Raw genomic sequence first — 17,537 nt, forward strand, 5'->3', positions numbered from 1 at the left:
CCGTGACCCCCAAAGCTTGCCCTGTGTTCCAAACAATCCACAATCCCCTGCAAACAGTACCACCATCTGGGCACCAAGTGTTCAAGCACATAAGCTTGGGGGGACATTACACATTCAAACCATGATAAAATGCTTACCAAAACATTTAGCATAGTGTCTTCATCTTTCAAGGTTTTCCTTGTGTTATTATTGGTGGTGTTTTGTTTTGTTTTGTGTTTTGAGGCAAGATCTTAGTCCCCTCTGGTCCAGAACTCATTTTGCAGTCCAGAGTGGCCTTGAACCAATGGGCAGTCCTCCAGAGTGCTGAGGTTATAGACATGCAACTCCTAACCCAGTCATTTTAAATCTAGAAAGCTAAAGACTTTCCGGTCCAATGAATGCAAGACATCCAGGTATTGAGTCTGTCGTTTGAAATAGCACAGATGAGATTTCTGGATCTTCATATGGGAGTAAGTTAATTTATCAATCCAGTGATAAATTAAAAGCAGCTCTTGTTTCGGTTGTGAGCCAAGGATGTTCTTTGGTTATCGCCTACAGAAACAAAGGGAGAAACAGAAATTGATGTGTGTGGTAGTTTCAAACTGAAGGCGGACATGCCCGGCTTTATATCATGGCTCTTGTTTAGTAGTGTTCCTCTGCATTTCATTTTCTTCACCTGTAAAATGATACAGTAATTCCCTCTACTTTAGAGAGAATATGAGGAAGAGCATTTCCAGGTCAGTTCCAGCTTGGTTTTCCTGTCCTAGGTGCAGGGTTTATTCAGGTTGGTGCAGGTACTCTCGAGTTCAGTAGAGGTGACTGTACACATAGTGAATGTATTAAAGGAATACATTTTATATTATGTGAATTCTTTCTCATCTTAATAAAAGGCCACTCCTTTATATGTAGATTGAAGAAAGAAATTGCCCGTTAACCCAGCCCAAACTCTCAATGGCAGGTCATCAACATGTTCCTCAGATGGAGCATTTGAAAGAAGCACTGTGAAGCTTGCTGGCTCATTCCTCTAACCCCAGTACTTAGAACACTGAGGCAGGTGGATCTCTGTGAGTTGAGTCAGAGCTCCAGGTCAACCAAGGCTACATATTGAGCCCTTACCTCAGTGCCCCCCTCAAAAAAATATAAAGCGCTCTCAGAATGTCCCCCTCTGCTTCGGTAAGAATTGCCCATCGTAGGTTCTTAGTAGCCCTTGACAGCAGAACATCTCCTCAGCACAGGAAGCATTAATCCACCTAAAATATGGTACAGTTACTAACAGCTCTTTGGATATGTGGATTGTGCTGCAGAACGTGATTGAGATCATTTTGTTTCTGATGAGCATACAGTAGAAGTCAGAACCCGTACTACAGGTTTCCAGAAACTTGGAAGTCCTCTTCTGAGTATGGACATTTTATTCTGCTTGGAGGCTCATCTCCATTTGCTCCACCAGGCGGTTCACATAAGCATGGAGGCCATAGAGGATGAGGGCATAGTCTCTGTTGTTCTGGGCTGTTGGTAGTCAAGGCAGAGTCCATTCATAGAATGCATTCTTTTCAAGAAAAGCAAACTTTTACAGGAGAGAGCTGTAACTTCTTTGGTGTGGATGCATGTGTTAGAAGCGGGAAATGGTCTAGAAATTCTTGACGGCACACCAGCTTTATAGCATGGCAGGGCAGAGTCTTGGTGGGTAAAATCAGATTAAGCTCAACCACAGAGATGCTCACCCGTGTGAGTCATTTGACTAATGTTCTTGTGCTTCTTTCCTTCCCTGTAATATGCTTGGTAGCAGTGTGCTTCTTCCAGATGTGCTCTGCCACTGTTCGCTGATTTAATTACAGAGAGCAGCTTTCCATTTCCTCTGACACAAGCAGGAAAATAGAATAAAATTAGCACCCTAGAGATGGTTGAATAGCTTGGTGTTTGAATTTACCATCAGCTAATAGCTGAGGCCTTAATGGAATTGCTACTACAGTCTACTTTCCTTTGGCTTTCCATCTGTTTTTCTTTTCTTTGGTTTTTTTTTTTTTTTTTTTTTTTTAATTTATTATTATGTATACACTGCATGTATCCCTACATGCCAGAAGAGGGCATTAGATCACATTATAGATGGTTGTAAGCCACCATGTTGGTGCTGGGAATTGAACTCAGGACCTCTGGAAGAGCAATCAGTGTTCACAACTTCTGAGCCATCTCTCTAGCCCTTCATCTGGTTTTCATTGCTTACATCATACTGGTTTCTAGATTACAGTAAGAATGCTCAGATGGCTATTGTGCTTTATTATTTTTCCTGACATTCTGAAATTATGAAGGAAACAATGGCCTTTCTTGAATCTCACAAATATAATAGACTGTGGTGCTTCAAAACTGTAATACAGGGCTGGAAAGTTGGCTCAGTCATTAAAGGCTAGGAGCACCAAAAATACCTGTAATATACATCAATATCAAAGGTCTTGGGGTGCTCGCTGCTCTTACAGAAAACTCAGGTTCTATTCCCCAAACTCACATAGCACCTCACAGTTCTCTGTAACTTCTCACCTCCTCAGCCATTACACACACTTGGTGCACAGATATTCATACAGACAAAACACCTATACACATAAAACAAAAACTCTTTTAAAAGATGGGGGATGAGAGGCCAGGCATGGTGGCGCACACCTTTAATCCCAGAACTCAGGAGGCAGAGGCAGGCAGATCACTGTGAATTCAGGGCCAGCCTGGTCTACAAAGTGAGTCCAGGACAGCCAAGGCTACACAGAGAGAACCTGTCTCGGGGGAAAAAAAAGATAGTGGGTAGGGACATGTCTCCAGGTTAGAACTAGCTTTTCAACATTAAACAAGCTCTGGGGTAGAAATGACGTTTCTGATCTAAGGACACTATCCTGAGTAGGGTAGGAAGGCAGTGGAATGCTGTGTTGGGACAGTAAACATTTGGCCACAGTCAGACTAATAAGCATTTCTTTGGCTGGGAAGCACTTCTTCAACATCACATGGAGCACCATGCACTGGATTAAGCTGCCAGTTCTCAGTGGAGAGGAGTTATTTTATGCTGGTGTGACTCTCCCTCAGCCTTTCCCTTGCACATCACGTGTTGAGGATCCACTTAATATGCACCTGCTGTAAACGGCAGAGCATTGTGAAGCATGAGTGGGATTACTCTGCTTTCCTCTCTGTGCACAGCTCTCTATTGGAGGCATCATAATTCTGAAAGACACCAGTGAAGACATTGAAGAACTCGTGGAACCTGTGGCAGCACACGGCCCTAAAATTGAAGAGGAGGAGCAAGAGCCAGAGCCCCCAGAGCCATTCGAGTATATTGACGATTAAGGACCAAGGTAGGTACTCATCACCACTTCTGAGGGAAGCATCGGTGTCAAGACTGGCAGGTGCTTATGGAAGCAAGAGCCTTTCACCACTTCTCTCTCATTTGCTCCTCAACTACCCAAAGAGCATTAAAACTCCACCTTTCTCAACCCATCTGCACAGGGAACTCATATGTGCTTCTTTCTTCTCTGACTTTGTGCTCCACTTCCCTGCTGGCTCCTTAGCAACTAGAGCTATACAGAGAAGAAGCCCTGTCTTGAAACAAAATTTTAAACAAGCTAAACAAGTACATGACGTGAAACTCCCAGAGAATTAATAAAAATATTATATGGGAAAAAATAGCTAAACAAAGCCAGGTCCAGTGGTACATACCTGCAACCCAACAGTTGATATATGAAGGCAAGAAGATCAGGAGCTTCAAGGTCAGACTTGGCTCCCTAACAAATGCAAGGTCATGCTGGGCTTCTTGTTTCCCTACCAGAACAGTGGAAATGAACCATTTCCTTAGTGATTAAGGTGATAGAGTCGGTGTGTATTCTGGGAAGCGGGTTAGGTGGGTCAGTCATAGCACACTTTCTCCTTTTGTCTTTGTTGTTGTTTGTTTGTCTGTTTGTTTGTTTGTTTGTTTTTTGAGACAGGGTTTCTCTATGTATCCCTGGCTGTCCTGGAACTGTGTAGTCCAGGCTGGCCTTGAACTCACAGAAATCCACCTGCCTCTGCCTCCTGAGTGCTAGAACTAAAGGCATGTGTGGGTATAGGCTTCCTACTGATTTGCCCCTCTCCTTGTCCTCTTGGCAGTGATTGTGGCACTGGAGCTTAAATGTTCATGTAGTCAGTACAGTAATTGAACATCTGATATCCTTAAGACATGTGATCTATGAAGACCTTGTGTGAGTCAAACACTTCCCTGGTGATAAAGGATGATTGCAGCAGTCGTTTAAAGCTAAGGGAGCGGCTCAGTGGCTAAGACACTGACTGCCCTTCCAGCTCACAGCTGCCTGGAACTCCAGTTCCAACACCTCACACAGATGCAGGCAAGACACTGATGCACTGAAAACAAAAATAAATGATTTAAAACAAAAAATAAGGGCATTCTTAGTAGTTTCTAAAACTTGAAATAATGTTAATTGTATGAAACTATACTCTTTTAATTCCCTCACTTTCTTTTATAATATTCAAAAATACATATAAAAGATAAATAATGATTTCTTTAGTTTCACTAACCTAACAGGCATTTACAGGGAATATTAATTTGCTTTACTCTGTAAAGAAAGTAGGAGACCAGAGAGATGGTCAGTGGTAAAGGTGCTTGCCACCAAGCCTGGCATCCTGAGTTTGATCCCTGAGACCCACAGGTGAAAGGAGAGCGCTGGCTTCTGCATGTAATCCTCTGACCACCAGAGTGTTGTAGCACACAGGCACACGTAACGTAGACCCACACAAAAATCAACAGGTAACTTTTTTTTTAAGAAAGAAAGAATGAACATAGGAACTCTATAATTTTTTTTAATTTTATTTTTTATATATACAGTATTCTGCCCAAATGCATGCCTGCACACCAGAAGAAGGGACCAGATCTCATTATAGATGGCTGTGGGCCACTGTGGTTGCTGGGAATTGAACTCAGGACCTTTGGAAGAACAGACAGTACTCTTAACCTCTGAGCCATTTCTCCAGCCCAACTCTATCATTTTTATACAGTAGTATTTAAAAATGCATTTAGGAGCCAGCCAAGCAGATCTCTGTGGGTTAGAGGCCAGCCTGGTCTACACAAAGTAAACCCAGGACAGCCAAGGCTACACAGAGAAACCCCATCTCAAAACAACAACAAAAACATTTGGAGACTTTAGTAACAAAATGACATGACAGGCCTGCGGGTGCCAAGTGGAAGCTAGATTTAGATTTCAACTAGTAGTCTAAAAAAATTTTTAGGAATAAAGGACAATGCCAACTTCTGCCCCTTTGCTTTCCCAGGATCTTGCCTGCTCAGCTGAAGATGACTGTCCTGGCACACACTGAACTGTCTGTGAGGGAACCCACGTTGAGACTTACTCGATGCACGCACCATTGCCTATGCTGACCTAAAGAACCTGTGTCCCGAGTCTTTGGTTAAGAAGATATACAACTGTTTAGTGTGCTCTTTCACAGAATTTGATTTTCAAATAAATATATTAAAACTTCAAATTGACAAGACTTTAGTTGATTTGTTTTTCTAGTTGTTGTTTTGTTTTTTATGGGTTGGCTGCTGCCACCATAAGCTAATAAGCATGTTGACACCTGCTGAAGTAGGAGAGCTTTGATTCTTTGACTTAAACTTAAGAGATTGTCTTTGAAGAACTCTTTCTTGTGATGCTGGAGGTTGCATCCAGGTTTTTCTGCCTGCTAGGCAAGTGCTCCACCACTGAGCTATGAGTTCCATTCCCAGCTCAAAAGATAGCCTCTAGATCTGGGGGGAAATGAATAAATAAATTGTAGAGAGGTCAGCCCTATGCACTCATCTGTCCAGTCTTGTCAGGTCCAGGTCTAAAGGTTACTGATTCCCAAGGATGGCTCCATACAGTTAATTTCATTGTATCCCCTCCTTTGTAAATTCCTTGTTTCCTCAATATCAGATGATTCTATAAAAGAAATTATCTAATTTCCTAGCCTCTTATTAGCTATGCCCTTCCTGTTTAAGCTCTTAATGTTGCTTGCATTTCAGGCAGTTACATTCAGAAGCTTACATTTCCCTTAATATATGAAATGATCAAAAAACAGAAGTGTCTTGAGGATTCCGTCATCCAAAACTGAGTAGTCTGGGAAGATGTAGCATATTCACTAGCCTGCGAGATAGCAAGTGTAAGGAAGAAGTCAACATGGAGGCCCACTGCACAGTGCCCTTGCATGTTGAACAGGTGCTAGCTTTAAAGTGTAGGTTACAATGTAAAGTAGACACTTGGATCTGAGCATCATAAGACCTAATGGGTTTGGGTTTTTTCCTAGATTTCCTAGGAAATGTATAGTGCTGAGAGCTGACAGAGGAATAAAGTCACTTGTGGAAGGGTACGAGGTAGAAGTTGGGGGCTCAGTACAAAAAATAGAAGAGGGAAGGTAGAAATTCTCCCCAGATGTTATTGAGCCCTCTTATGCTCCTGACATGCACCTCCAACTTCTGCGGTATCCTCACCTGAGCTGTCTCATGAGCATGACATCCAAGCACACTTCATACCCAGACTTCTCTACTGCTTTGAGCTAATGTCCAGACTTCACCTCACCGCCCACACCGAGGCCCAGCTTTCACCCTCCCTCAGTTCACCCTCTGCAGTGCGACAACTCCACTCTTTCTCCTCACTGTTTACTACCCCAACTAAGTCTACCTCCAGACTCAATCCACTCTAATCCTTTCTCCAAATCTTTGTAAATCATGTTGCTCTCCTGCTTAAAAGCTTGCTGAATAAGCTCCAAATCACCTGATGTATGTGCATCTGTCTAAGGCCCCAACTGCTGCTCATCTCTGCAGCCTCACATTGCTTAAGTGTCCTCCCACCTTCTGTCACCTGACCTTTGCATAGAATACCAATGCCTCACTCTTTGGACTCTATTTTTTAGGTTGTGTGTGTGTGTCTGTGAGGTACCCAAGGAAGCTGGGAACATCCAATTTCCAGGAGCTAGAGTTCCAGGCACTTGTAAGCTGCCTGAGTGGTGCTGGGAATCGAATTCATGTGCTATGTAAGAACAATACATGCTCTTAAATACTGAGCCATCTCTCCTGACCAACTCTACCATTTTACCTCTAGGTCTGGTAGATACACAAATGGTTCTTGACTCACATTGGGTTTGTATCTGATGCAAGGATAGTAATTAGAACTGGGCACCATGCCTTTAATCGCAGCACTAGGGAGGCAGAGGCAAGATGAGTATCTGAGTTCCAGGACAGCTAAGGCTACATAGACCCTGTCTCAAAAGGAAAAATCCAACCAAAGAATAGCAATTAGGAAGCACAACTGAGCACTGACAAAACAATTTGAACAAGTGTCCTATGAACACAATGAATTAATCTGCCCTGAAGCCATCTTCCCCTGGGGGCTTCAACCTATGACTGTTCCTGCTGAGGATTGACTTTCCTTTGATTTTGCTCTGGAAGAACCCTGGCTTTTCCCCCCCGCACGCACAGGTGGTGTCTTTGGAATCTGCAACCAGTGAGAGAGGACTGGAAGAAATGACCTTGAGCAAAGATATTTTTGTGGCACTGTGCCTCGCCAGCCTTATATCCACCATCAGTGATTCACTCCCACTTTCCCTTAGGGAGTGTTTTTTGGTTTTGGTTTTGGTTTTTTGGTTTGTTTTTGTTTTTTTGTTGTTGTTTTGTTTTTGGCTGTTATGGGGCGTACTTACCCTTACAGTTAAAGCTGCTGGGTTCTTCTAAGCCAAACCATGCAACAGGAATATCATGGACTTTGCTTCCTCTTTTGTACAAAGGCAGTAGTGTTCATTTCAAAATTGTGTTATGGCCAAGTGTGGTGGTGCATGCCTTTAATCCCAGCACTCAGGAGGCAGAGGCAGTGGAATCGCTGTGAGTTCGAGGTCAGCCTGGTCTACAAAGCGAGTCCAGGACAGCCAAGGCTACATAGGGAGAGACCCTGTCTCAAAAAAACACAAAAGAAAAACTTAAAAAAAAAGATTGTTATGCTAATTACCGAAAGCTTTCTGCGTGCTAGCCACTGCCTGCACACCACCTGTATTGTGGTTTGAACAAAAATGGACCCCATAGACTCGTGTGTTTGAATGCTTGGCCCATGGGGAGTGGCACTATCAGGAGGTGTGGCCATGTTGGAGGAAGTGCATCACTAGTGGGTGTGCCTTGAGGTCTCAGAAGTTCAAGCCAGTTCTCTTCCTTCTGCCTGTGGATGCAGATGCAGAACTGTCAGCTCCTTTAGCACCATGTCTGCCTGCACGCTGTCCTGCTTCCCACCGTGATGACAGTGGCCTGAACCTTTGAAACAGTAAGCCAGGCCCAGTTAAATGTTTTCCTTTCTAAGAGTTGCCATGGCGGTGTCTCTTCAGAGCAACAAAACCTGAACTAAGGCAACCTGCATCAGCACTTATGCCTCACAACTGCCCTAGGAGACAGACACTACTGTCTAGGCATAAGGCCTCATAAGAAGCCATTTTAGTTGAAGCAAAGTGGTGTGGTCTACCTTCTCATTTCTCATAATGGTCATATTGAGTTCAGTGTCAAATGTCATTTTTACAGTTATGTTCATGGTTCATCTCTATTAAGCTGATTTCTGACCTCTGGGTTTTCAGGGGGTATTTGATTCAGTAAGCCAACAGACCTGGCAGTAGCCATTTCCCTTGCCCAATGTGTGCCTTCTTCCACACTCCTAAGTCAGAATCCTATCAAAAAGGCAGTTTTGTTTCCAAATACCCTTGGCCTCTCCCATGTACCCTGATAGTGATAGCATTTCCTGTCTGTTAGCTGGGATCTGGACACTTCTTTGGTGTGTGAAAATAGTGTTTTTCAAGGAAGCGAATTAGTAATTTGCATTCAGGAGATAACTACCTTTAAAGATGCTTGGACTTGGCAAAGAATTGGCTAAGATAAAGGATTTCCCTTCGAGGCTCATTACCATGACCTCATGTAGACAGTCCTGATTCGTCACCCAAAGATTTAAGATAGCCCTAAGTATCCAAGTCTCTTTGCTTATGAAGGGCATGAGCTAGCATCCCCTAAATAAGAGCCACGTGGACAGAGCCTTTTCTTTCTTTCTTTCTTTCTCAAGTGTTTTGCCTACATGTAGGCCTGCAGGCCAGAAGTGGGCACCAGATCTCATTATAGATGGTTTCAAGCCACCATGTGGTTGCTGGGAATTGAACTCAGTACCTTCAGAGGAGCAGTCTGTACTCTTAACCCCTGAGCCATCTCTCCAGCCCCAGACAGAGCCTTTCTATGTAGGTAAGCTCTTGTCTCACTCTTCTTGTCTCATCCTCCCAAGTGCTAGAACTATAACTGTGGTCCAGCTAGTCAAATAATGGCTGTTTACCAATAGGAGGTCCAAGAATCCAGGAGTTCTTCAGTCCACAAGGCTGGATGTCTCAGTTGGACTTCCATATACACCAGAATCTCGAAGAGGTAGTCTCTAATGCAGTGTTACTAAATCCGGGATCGCTGCATATCAGATACCCTGCATGTCAGATACTTATACCACAATTCATAACAGTAGCAAAATTAGAGTTATGAAGTAGCAATGGAATAATTTTATGGTTCCATAACATGAGGAACTGTATTAAAGGGTCACATCGTTAGGAAGGTTGAGAACCACAGTTCTTTTTTTTTTTTTTTTTAATGTATTTATTTATTTTTTGAGACAGGTTGTCCGGGACTCACTTTGTAGACCAGGCTGGCCTTGAACTCACAGCGACCCACCTGCCTCTGCCTCCTGAGTGCTGGGATTAAAGGCGTGTGCCACCAAACCCTGGCTTTATTTATTTATTATGTATACAGTGCTCTGCCTGCATGTACACCTGCAGGCCAGAAGAGGGCAGCATATCACATTACAGATGGCCATGAGTCACTATGTGGTGGCTGGGAATTGAACTCAGGACCTCTGGAAGAGCAGTCAGTGCTCTTTACCCCTGAGCCATCTTTCCAGCCCCAAGAGCCACTGCTCTAATGCCAGTGAAGGAATGGACTTGCCAGTGAGAGTGAGAGCAAGCTGCCAAAGAGCAAAAACTTCCTTCTTCCATTTTCTTTATATAGGCTACCAGCAGAAGGTGTGGCCAGATCTAAGGTAGATCTTCCCACCTCAGAAGATCTGGATTAAAAGTGGGTCTTCTCATTTTAAATTATTTAGCTAAGGAAAAAAAAAATCCCTCAGAAACTCGGGCATGATGGCAAACACCTTCAATCCCAGCACTCAAGAAGCAGAAGCAAGTAGATCTCAGAGTTCAAAGCCAGCCTGGTCTACGAAGAGAAACTCTGCCTCAAAAAAGCAAAAGCAAACAAACAAAAACCAACCCCAAACAACAAAACAAAAAAGAGAGAAAGAAGAAAAGTTGCCTCACAAATGTACCCAACCACTTGGGTTTTAGATAATTCCAGATGTAGCCCAGATGACAACCAAAAACAGCCATCACACAAGGTTAGTGCATTTGAGGAAATTTCCTATGGACTATGATGGGTAGGCTTTTGCTTTCGTTTTGGTGGGTGTCATAGTCTACATGCTGGTCTCTTATATCAAAATGGTGTCTTGGTGCCTCTAACATGGTGACAGTTGTGCTAAGGTCTGGGGGCCTATTACAGGACATTCTCAGGCTCAAAACAAAGCCACACTCTTATCAGTGAACTCGAGACTCTGACCAAAGGGCATGGTAGAGCATCTACTCAGAAGGCAAGGCCAACCAACCAATTGACCGAGGGAATCAACCCACTAGGGATTCTGACAACACTCAGGAGATTAGCTCAATCTGCTATATCACATTAGAAGCCATCCAAGAGACCTATCATTCATTCTAGTAAATGTCTAGGCAATGCGTGTGTGTGTGTGTGTGTGTGTGTGTGTGTGTGTGTGTGTGTGTGTGTTCACGCATGCGCATATGTGCGTGCATGTGCCAGGGTGTCTGTCGAGATTGGAAAAAAGACTTCCAGGCATTGGTTTTGATTCTCTCCTTCACCCTGTGGGCCCTGGGGACCAAACGGAGGTCTTCAGGTTTAGCAGCAAGTGCCTTTACAAGCTGAGCCATCTCAACAGTCCTCTCTAAGTGAACTTTTATGTTTTTGCCAGCAAAACAGATTTCTCATTTTAAGGAGTGGGTGGGAGGAAAAAGTATCTAGATGAGCCAGGCGTTGTGGTGCACACCTGTAATCCCAGCACTCTGAAAAACAGAGGCAGGCGGATCTCTGTGAGTTCGGGGCCAGCCTGCTCTACAAAGTGAGTCCAAGATAGCCAAGATTATAAAGAAACTCTGTCTCCAATCCCACTCCCAGAAAAAGAGTGAGCGGGGGCTGGAGAGATGGCTCAGCAGTTAAGAGCACTGGCTGCTTTTTCATAGGCCTCAAGTTCAATTCCCAGCACCCTCATGGCAGTTCACAATTGCAACTACAGTTCCAGGGCATCTGACACCTTTTTTCTGTCCTCTGCAGGCATCAGGCACATGAGACAAACAAGCAGGCAAAATGTCCACACATAAAAAACAAAAACAACAACAACAACAAGAAAAACAAAAACAAACTGAGTGGTGGGCAGATAGGGTATAGTAACCAGAAACTTTAAGATAGTAAAGGAAATAATAGAACATTATTAGAGGGGGATACTGAGAAGGTAGACTCATGGAACATGTTAGTACACTCTGTGGGTACCCGGGTACCTCTCTAGCCTGTTCTTCGAGCAGGCCTAGCCTCTACAAAGTTCCCAGCCTCTACTCTATAAGGCCATGTAAGGACTGAGCTGGCGTAGGAAATGAATGGCCTCCCCTGGCTGTCAGGGCTCACAGCTTCCTAAAATAGAATGGGTTGGTGGAAGGCTGGGGTTGAGAGAGCCCCTTCCAAAGATTAGAGCCCACTGTACCCCACTTTGAGAGGCTACCAACAGGAGGCAGAGTCTCTGGTTTTGGACAAGGCAGAATTTTTTGTTGTTGTGTTTTGGTTTGGTTTGATTTTTAGAGACAGAGTTTCTCTGTGTAGCCTTGGCTGTCCTGGACTTGCTTTGTAGACCAGGTTGGCCTTGAACTCACAGTGATCCACCTGCCTCTGCCTCCCCAGTGCTGGTGGTTATAGATGTGTGCCACCACACCTGGCCGCCAGACTTTCAAATGTAAGTAAGAAGAGTTGCCCACAATGATTCTGTTACTTGTCTCAGGTGCATATACAATCCTATGGATAGATGGTTCCAGAAAATGTGAGTCAGGACATTGGAACACTGGGAACCCTTAGGACCAGATAAGGGTTAGAGAGGGTGCCTTTCTTCCTTTCCTTGTCTTTTCCCACAGACCTGGGTTCTGGGTTTGGCAAGAATTGGTGTTTATAGTGAAAGGCCTGGGCCAAAAACATAACTATTCAAAAGTCTACATAGCTTAAATAGGCTCTATGTCCCAGACCAAGACTGATGCTACAGAGCCTAGGCTACTGTCCTGTACCACTCTTCTCAGGGATCTTAGATGCAGCAGTGAGTTTGTCAGTGCCCGCATCTCCTCAGAATGTTGGTGCCACTTCCTTACCCTAACCGAGCTTCAGCCTTCCAGGTTTTCCAGAGAGAAGGCTGGGAAGAAACTAGCTGCCTCCTCCTCCTCTTCCTCCCCCGCCCCCACCGTTGTTCTTGGAGCTCAAAATGTTTTTTTCCTAACCTTTTGATAGTTCACTCAGGGCGGGGCCATCATGACCTGGTAGATGGGAAATGGAGGCACAGGACATGGTAGTGACTCATCTGGGTCATCCTGTGTCACACACACGCTGCTCTGGGTAGAAACCTGGGTCCAGACTGTGTCAAAACAGCAATCAGCTGATTGATTTTATATATATATATATATTCCCCTGGTGCCACCTCTGACTCCACCAGAAGGATACTGCCCTCAGTCCGACCCGTGACTACCAGGAAAACAGCATCTATGGGTCTTTGCTGGACTGCCTCAGGACCGTCTGCCTAGACTTAGGGTTTGAGAAGGCTGTCCAGGTCCAGTTCTAAAAAAAGAAAAGAAAAGAAGACAGTGAGAGCACCTCTGTAGAAACAGGGACCTTAACCACACAGAGCACCAGGATTTTAGGAAGTCAAGGGCAGGGCAGTCATCTTCAGGATCCTTAACCACCATGGAGGCCCTGGAAGGTCCTGGTAGATCCTTTAGTGCCTCCTCCCACTGCCCCCCCTCTCCACTCATGGGTTACACAAAGAGGACTGTTCCTGGGTCTCAGTACACGGAGAGAAGACTGTCTCTCCCCTGCCCAAGCGGGATCTGCCCCCCTTGCAACTTGAGCCTGCCTGAAATGTCCTGTGCCTACCTGAAGACGCTTGTATCTCCCAAGCCTGTCTTTCTATGAGTTGAGGGTGGGAATGAAAGTGACCTGCAGGGATGGAGTGGGCCTGTCATAGGGATGCTGGGTGGGCTTGGCTGCAGGGTGGAATGCCCGAGGTCATCCGAGCTGGCGGAGATCCGGGTGGTAAGAAAACAGAGCCACAAGGGCTGAGTGATTTTCTGGAAATGCCTCCAGACCGCCAGGGTTCCTGGAAATGAGCACCAGGATTCGTGGCTGGGCATGGAGGAAGGGGGAGATGGGGTGAGATGGGATGGCTGTGCCAACAGCCTCGCTGGCCCCGTCCTTCCACAGCAGCAACACCCCAAATGTCATGCTACAGGCAAATCCTCAGTCTCTGAATGGAGGTAATCTCGGTGGGAGGCGGCTGGAGTGTTTTATCACTATGGACAGTGGATGCTCACAGCATCGGTCTGCAGCCCCGCCAGGCATCTCTGCATCACCAAGACCACAGTTCCAGCTTGGAGTCTTCCTCACTGCAGAGGGTTTGCATGACCAGCAAGCAAGTTCTAAGTTCTCTCCAAGAAGAGCCAGCCCAGGGTCAGTTCTTTTGAATTCTTTCGTCATAGGCCTATAGTTTGTCTTCCAGATTCAAGGGCCTGTCTATATTAAAAGCACAGTTCTGGGTCCAGGAGATGTTTACATTTTACCTTGGACCACAGGTTCAGGCCGGTTCCTGAGACAGCCATTAAAGCTAAGCTAGGGAGAGTGAAACTTAATGAGCCTCTATTATCCTGCTTGTTGTTAGACTAATTAACCATTTATTCATTAGAACTTCTCACTCAGGCTGCTTTAGATCATCTGTGAGTCTCAACTCTGGAAGCAACCATCATAATGTAAAAATAGGTATGGGGCGAGTAAGATGGTGTTTAGGCTAAGATGACATGGATGTGCAGGAACATCCCTCTGGTGCATCCACTCCAAGAGAGACAGAGAGAGAGAGAGAGAGAGAGAGAGAGAGAAAGAACACATGTTAGGTACACTATACACACACAGTAACTGAATATAGTTATATTAGAGGATATATATATATACAGAATGTATATAATACACACATACAGTAACTGAATATAGTTTCCAAGTTTTCATGAAATACAACTTGCTTGGGGGGTGTTGTTGATGTTTGTTTTTATTCTTTCTTTCTTTTGGTTTTTCAAGACAGAGTTTCTCTATGCAATCCTGGCTGTCCTGGAACTCACTCTGTAGACCAGGCTGGCCTCAAACTCAGCTATGGCTGCCTGCCTCTGCCTCCTGAATGCTAGGGTTAAAGGCGTGTGCCACCACTATGACCTGCAACTTGCTGGTTTTCAAAGTGTGCTGACTGCCAGTGGACCCTTTAGCATCTACTCTTCCATCCAGTGTGGTTCCTTCTGGGCTCAAAACACACACCTTGCAATACTCTCACCCTCACCCCCCCCCCCCACCTTCACTCCTTCCTTGTCTTTCTTTTTTTTTCTTCTTCCTTCTCTTTTCTTTCTTTCTTTCTTTCTCTTATTCAATTAAAAAAAAAAATAGGTTAGCTGGGCAGTGGTGGTGCATGCCTTTAAACCCAGCACTTGGAAGAGGCAAGCAGATCTCTGTGAGGTCAAGGCCAGCCTGATCTACAAAGCGAGTTCCAGGACAGCCAGGGCTACACACTGAGAAATCCTGTCTGGAAAAATAAAACAAACAAACAAAATAGCTTTAAACTTGCTTACAAATTAATAAGCCACTAGTGTCGTGCCTGTGACTGTCAGCACCACGGAACAGTGGAGCATGCTTGCTTTGAGGCTGCCCTGGAAGCCATGTTTGCCTTCCCACGAATCTCTTTCAAGGCCTAAGCCTTTGTGCTAGCCTCATCACGGTAGTATGAGTGTTGTGATATGATTCAAGCCCAGAGACACAACAAAGACATTGCTTCATAGCCCAGGTGGCTCCCCTGCTGTCCTTATGTTCAGACACAGTGTCTCCATCTGCTTCTTGGAGTAGGTATGTTCCTAGCTGGAGCATTCCTTCACCATCTTTTCAACTGTAAAGGAGAAGTAGCCCTCGGAACAGCGGTTCTCAGCCTTCCTAGTGCTGCGACCCTTTCATACAGCTCCTCATGGTGTGGGGACCCCAACCATAAAATCAGTTTCCCTGCTACCTCATAACTATGATCTTGCTACTGTTGTGAGTCATAACGTAAATAAATACCCGTGTTTTCCAGCGGGTGTTAGGTGACCCTCAAAGGGGTAGAGACCCACTGGTTGAGAACCACTGCCTCAGAAAACTAGCAAGACCCAAATTCTTCCATTCAAATGGGTCTGAATCCTTTTGTGGGGAGGTGGGGTGGGAGAGGTTTTTTTGGTGTGTGTTGTAGAGGAGGAGGTAAACTGAGGCGCTGCCTCTACGGGTACCCCAGATTGGCCTCAAACCCATGCTTCTTCTGCCTCAGAGTATTTAGAATTATAGTCACATGCCTCCCAGCCATGATTTTTGCACCATGATGGGGATCCTGGTTTCCTGGAAGGATCCATTTTAGCCCAAGCAACATCTTATTGTAACTAGCCTCTAGATTTATGCCCAGGATTGCAGCGGGTTCTTCTCCACCCACGAATTGGACTGAGGTCCCAAGCTTGCCCAGAAATGCTCTTTTGGTCTGGACTTGTCTACAGGAGCTCACAGATGATCCAAACCACAGCTAGTTAAGCTTACTGTACTTAATCTAGGTGGCTTCAGCTTTTCATCCAGTTCAAAGGGATGACGGTTACCAGTCCTGTCTTTGCTTGTGGCCTCGGCAAATTGCCCTCCAACAGGGACCGGAGCCAGGCAACTGCTTGCTACAGCTGCAAAGACAAATTTATGGGGCTAATCAGATGACTCACTGGATAAAGAAATCTGTCTCCAGGCCTAATGATTTGAGCTCAATCCTGGGGATCCACACGGTAGAAAGAACAAAACACCGTGCAGATTTACTCACACATACAAAGTAGATAAGTAAACTGTAATCTAAGATACCTTTGAACAAGATGAGTTCTGGGGTTGGAGAGATGGCTCAGAGGTTAAGATTACTATCTGCTATTCCAAAGGAGCTGGGTCGATTTCCAGCATCTACATGGCAGCTCCGGTCCCAGTGACCTCCAAGGGCACCAGGCATGCATGTAGCACACAAACATGCAAGCAAAATACTCATATATATAAAACAATAAATACATGATTCTTAAGAAAAAAGAGAGAAAATGATTTTTTTATTTTATTTTATTTGGGTTTTTTGAGACAGGGTTTCTCTGTGTAGTTCTGGCTGGCCTGGAACTCGCTTTGTAGACCAGACTGGCCTTGAATTCACAGAGATCCACCTGCCTCTGCCTCCTGAGTGCTGGGATTAAAGGCGTGCACCACCACACCTGGCTTGTGAAAATATGTTTTTTAAATGAGAGAGCGTGAGCTTGCTAGTCTTCCTGGAGCTTAGAGTTCAATTCCCAGCGACCATATTGGTGGCTCACATCTGCCTGTAACTCCAGCTTCAGTGATCAGGTGCCATTTTTCTGGCCTTCCCAGGCAGCCACACACGTATGGCATATACTTACACAGACACACAAAGAAAAATAAATCTTTTTAAAAAGAGATGGAGCTGGGTGTGGTGGCACACGCCTTTAATCCCAGCACTTGGGAGGCAGAGGCAGGTGCCTCAAAATAAATAAATACATAAATATGTAAATAAATAATAAAAATAAAGAGATGAAACTATTCTTGAATTATGGGGCACGCCACAGAGAACTGCTCCCCAAACTCCACCCCCACCTCCACATGCCCCACTAGAATGCTCAGGGTTGGGGCCCCAGAAGGTTGAAGACTGATGTTTTCCCAACCTCTGAATGCAGAGCTTGGCCAATGCCTGTGAACTCCAGAATGTCAGCTGAAGATTTTGGCTGAAGTGATCTGCATATTCTAAGGATTTACTCTGAGTTTTTCCCAGCAGCAGTGTCTTGATAATCCTAGAACTTGAGTAATGGGTTTATAGGATTCGTTAAAGTAGTCGTTACTTTTGCATATATTTGAAGTTTTCATAATTAATATTTTGAGACTTTTTCATGGGCCAACTGTTAGGATTTGTCCTACTCTGAGAAAGCTACAGAGGTCAGGCAAAAACTCATAAAGCAAGTGAGTGCTTTGGCAAGTTCTGAGAGCCTGGAAGTTGAGCCATTTGGCTGGGTAATACTGCTTTCAATCTGTGGGACGGTGAGGACAAAGACACGTTCGTACTGAGCAGAAGAAG

General features: G+C 44.8%; 1 protein-coding gene across 1 annotated transcript in view; it reads left to right on the forward strand.

Moving 5' to 3' along the window:
* Positions 1 to 5,481, forward strand: part of Psmd1 (proteasome 26S subunit, non-ATPase 1) — a 78,348-nt gene extending 72,867 nt beyond the window's left edge. Inside the window, exons 24-25 of the mRNA XM_051154227.1 lie at positions 3,154 to 3,308; positions 5,272 to 5,481. Of these exons, the coding sequence (XP_051010184.1) occupies positions 3,154 to 3,300 (147 nt within the window). The 3' untranslated portion in view covers positions 3,301 to 3,308; positions 5,272 to 5,481. The remainder of the gene's footprint in view (positions 1 to 3,153; positions 3,309 to 5,271) is intronic.
* The last annotated feature ends 12,056 nt before the right edge of the window (positions 5,482 to 17,537 follow it).

The sequence above is a fragment of the Acomys russatus genome, chromosome 12 (assembly GCF_903995435.1).
Source record: "Acomys russatus chromosome 12, mAcoRus1.1, whole genome shotgun sequence".
NCBI classification, from domain to species: Eukaryota; Metazoa; Chordata; class Mammalia; order Rodentia; family Muridae; genus Acomys; species Acomys russatus.